The sequence below is a fragment of the Priapulus caudatus genome, unplaced genomic scaffold (assembly GCF_000485595.1).
Source record: "Priapulus caudatus unplaced genomic scaffold, Priapulus_caudatus-5.0.1 Scaffold1824, whole genome shotgun sequence".
NCBI lineage: Eukaryota > Metazoa > Priapulida > Priapulimorpha > Priapulimorphida > Priapulidae > Priapulus > Priapulus caudatus.
The window spans coordinates 45,156-48,236 of record NW_014578885.1 but is presented as its reverse complement, the minus strand read 5'-3'; the positions used below and the strand labels follow the sequence as shown (position 1 = coordinate 48,236).

Here is a 3,081-nt window from a genome sequence, read left to right as displayed (position 1 = left end):
TTCCCTCGCCCCCTCCCCCTCGCCCACTCACCTAGCTCCTCGGCAGGGGTTTCGCTCTCATGTTCCGACAACTTTGCCTCCTGCTTCGGTTCGTCCTGAACGACCTCCTCCGAGACGATTGACATCGGCTCCTCCGCGGGGACCTCCCCCTCGGCTTCCTCTAGGTCTCCCCCGGTCCCGTTGCTGTGGAGAACAAGAGAACGCACGGTTAGTTGTAACTAGTGTTGTCAATCGGTTGTAATGTCGTAATCGATCATCGGTTGGACCCAAGTAACCGATGATCGGTTACAATCGGTCACTCGGGGTGTTGAATGCCTGCGTGTGCGTAACGTCGTGTGCATGTACGTGTGTGCATGTGTGTGCTTGTTTAGCCCTGTTTACTGTTTCGTTTGCACTGTTTACTACTGTGTGTATAATTCATGTATGTTAATAAAGGATAACTTGTATAGTAGCGATGATATCTCTGATTCTCATCACTTTTCCAAGTTTTCTTGTTCAAGTTTAATTAAAAAATTTTTTTTTGATGAAATCGATTATGGATTTTGATAACCAAGTGCTTGGTTCGAGCCACTGTTCAATCGATGATCGAGTATAATCGATGATCGTGACATCACTAAGCGCTTGGTTCGAGCCACTGTTCAACCGATGATCGAGTATAATCGATGATCGTGACATCACTAGTTGTAATGAAGCTAAAGTTATTATAAACCGCGCGTTGGAAAGAAGTTGATTAAGAAAAGTAATTAAGAATGTAAACCGCTCGTTAGCTCAAGGACGACAATACAGATAAGCGAAAGCAACCACGCTCGTAAAACGATTAGGCTTAGCCGTGCCTCGACACGCAGGCACGTGGAACGGTCAGCTTGACCACTACGGTCAAGAGGCGTGTCTAAAGCCGACGCGCACCGACTACGAACACCACTTCTTGACGAGACCAATCACTTAGTTGTTCGGACTTCTTAGAAACTTCACTAGATCACAAAACCCGCAATGCGAGGCCAACAGTTATATACGTTACTATGTTATATTTATTATAACAGTTAAAACACCTATCACTAGATGGCGTCACATTCTTCTACTTTGAGCACGAAACGGCTCCCACCCCTGTAAAGGTAACGACACGCTGGGTCGATCAAGCATGGCACGATGTAGAGTAGGCTTCGTCGTCTGAGAAAACCACGGGGCCAAAAAAGGCCCCGGTCATTTACTCGACTGGGGCGATTTTCTCTAGACGGGGCAGATTTTTTTTAAACTGATGAATTATATAATAAAAGCTTTGTTAGCCGGTGTTTTAAGACGTCCGGTGTTTTAGAAACAGTACTCCCCGGAAGCTACTACACCACAACCCGTGTTCTTTCTCGATTCGACTTTCGTTTCTCGGAATCGTCAAAATTTAACGGGGCCGGAAAAAAAGCCCCGTGGACACAGGGGCTAATGTAGCTGCTTGATAATATGGGCAAACGTAGAAAGCGTAAAAAATCATTTGGGGAGCGCAGCGAGCCGAAAATATTTTTTATGTATGGGGCCGGTAGATGTATAACATTAAAATTTTAATCAGATAATAGATTATAAATCTTATATGAACATTTTATTATAAAACAGCGCCCACACAACGATAGAAACATGGAGATTTAATTTTACACAATTTTCAGAGCTCTGCTAATTTGGGCATTTTATGAAATGTGTAATTTGGGCGCTTTGCTAGGAGTAGTAATTTGGGCGGCCGGTATTCGGTATTAAAAATGGCTTGGATTAGGCCCTGGTTTGTATCGCGATACATCAATATATCTGTTAGCGCGCCGACGCGCACGGAGGAGGTACGTACGTGGTCGGTGGCTCCTCCTGCTGGTAGAACGACGTCACGGTGGGATCTTGAACGTCGATCTCCTGGTGCGACTCCATCTCGTGCTCTGAAACGCAGACGAGCGAGCGAGCGATTAGCGTAACCGTGGCGACGCAGACGGCCTCATCTTAATCGCCGTTACGAGCGAGATGCAAGACAATCCGGGAGTAGACTTTCTTATCCTCCCTACTCCCAAATGCCCACCCCAGACTATTCACAACGTTTCAGGTATTGGAAGTACTTGGCCTATGAGTGAATAGTATGGAGAGAGAGATAAGATGAGGACCAAATCACTTTGAGTCGTAGCAAGCTGCAGTGTAACATATGTTTTACATATGTCACATTGAATTAGTAAATGTAGAGGCATAGGTTAGGATCGACCGTTTAGCATAGAAATAGTTAGGTTGGGTACTAGCAGATAGGTTACAGACGTTAGGTTGACACTTGTACAGATGCTGGCCATATGTGCATTCCGCACGCAATAATTCGAATACGAGTGTTGGTGTGTGTGATTGGCTGGGGTAGAGTGGAACTGGGCCGTGATTGGATGCGGGGTTGATATATAAGGGCTGCAGGTCATTTGAACGGGACGGTTGGACGGGGAGAGACTGGACGACGCGACTTTGACTTTTTTTTGTAAACAATATATTTCTTTAGTGAACACAAATTCTATACGTCTTCTTGATTATTTCTACTATAAATTATAACTTACAAACTACGTCCCTACAGCAGCACACGGGCATACAAGGCAAAATACCTTCGCCGCGTGTGCCGGCTTCTAACGAATGCACGTGGCTCGCCCTGAGACGGAGAACACTGAACTCTCCTCTCTCCACCATGACCCTCGCTCGACCCTGACCCCCGCGCGGGTGGCTCACCAGGGGCGGATCCATGATTTTTGAAAAAGGGGTGTCCAGAAAGAAATAAAGGGCACTTTTTGCTGCCTACTTTTTCTGGTGTTTTAAAAAGCCGTCGAAGGCCACTTAGGGGGGGGGATACCTCCCCCCAGAGATTTTTTAAAAAAATTGGTGGATTCTGAGAGAATCTGAGCAGTAATTTTGATGTCTAGAATGCAAAAATTTATCAGATCCGGTCCCCCGGACGCCTGCGGACCCTCTTTGCCCATTTCTAGGTTTTTATAACGAATTTACATATATATAAGTAAATCTTTATCAGAAAAACTAGCGCTAAACAAGATTTTTTGTGTGTGTGTGTGTGTGTGTGTGTGTGTGTGTGTG

General features: G+C 45.5%; 1 protein-coding gene across 1 annotated transcript in view; it reads right to left on the bottom strand.

Annotated features, from left to right (window-relative positions):
- Positions 1-31: 31 nt before the first annotated feature.
- Positions 32-3,081, bottom strand: part of LOC106817675 (ras GTPase-activating protein-binding protein 2-like) — a gene marked incomplete at its 3' end in the record, with an annotated part of 18,396 nt that continues 15,346 nt past the window's right edge. Inside the window, exons 4-5 of the mRNA XM_014822359.1 lie at positions 1,826-1,910; positions 32-183 (exon numbers count right to left, since the gene is read on the bottom strand). Coding sequence (XP_014677845.1) covers positions 32-183; positions 1,826-1,910 — 237 coding nt within the window. The remainder of the gene's footprint in view (positions 184-1,825; positions 1,911-3,081) is intronic.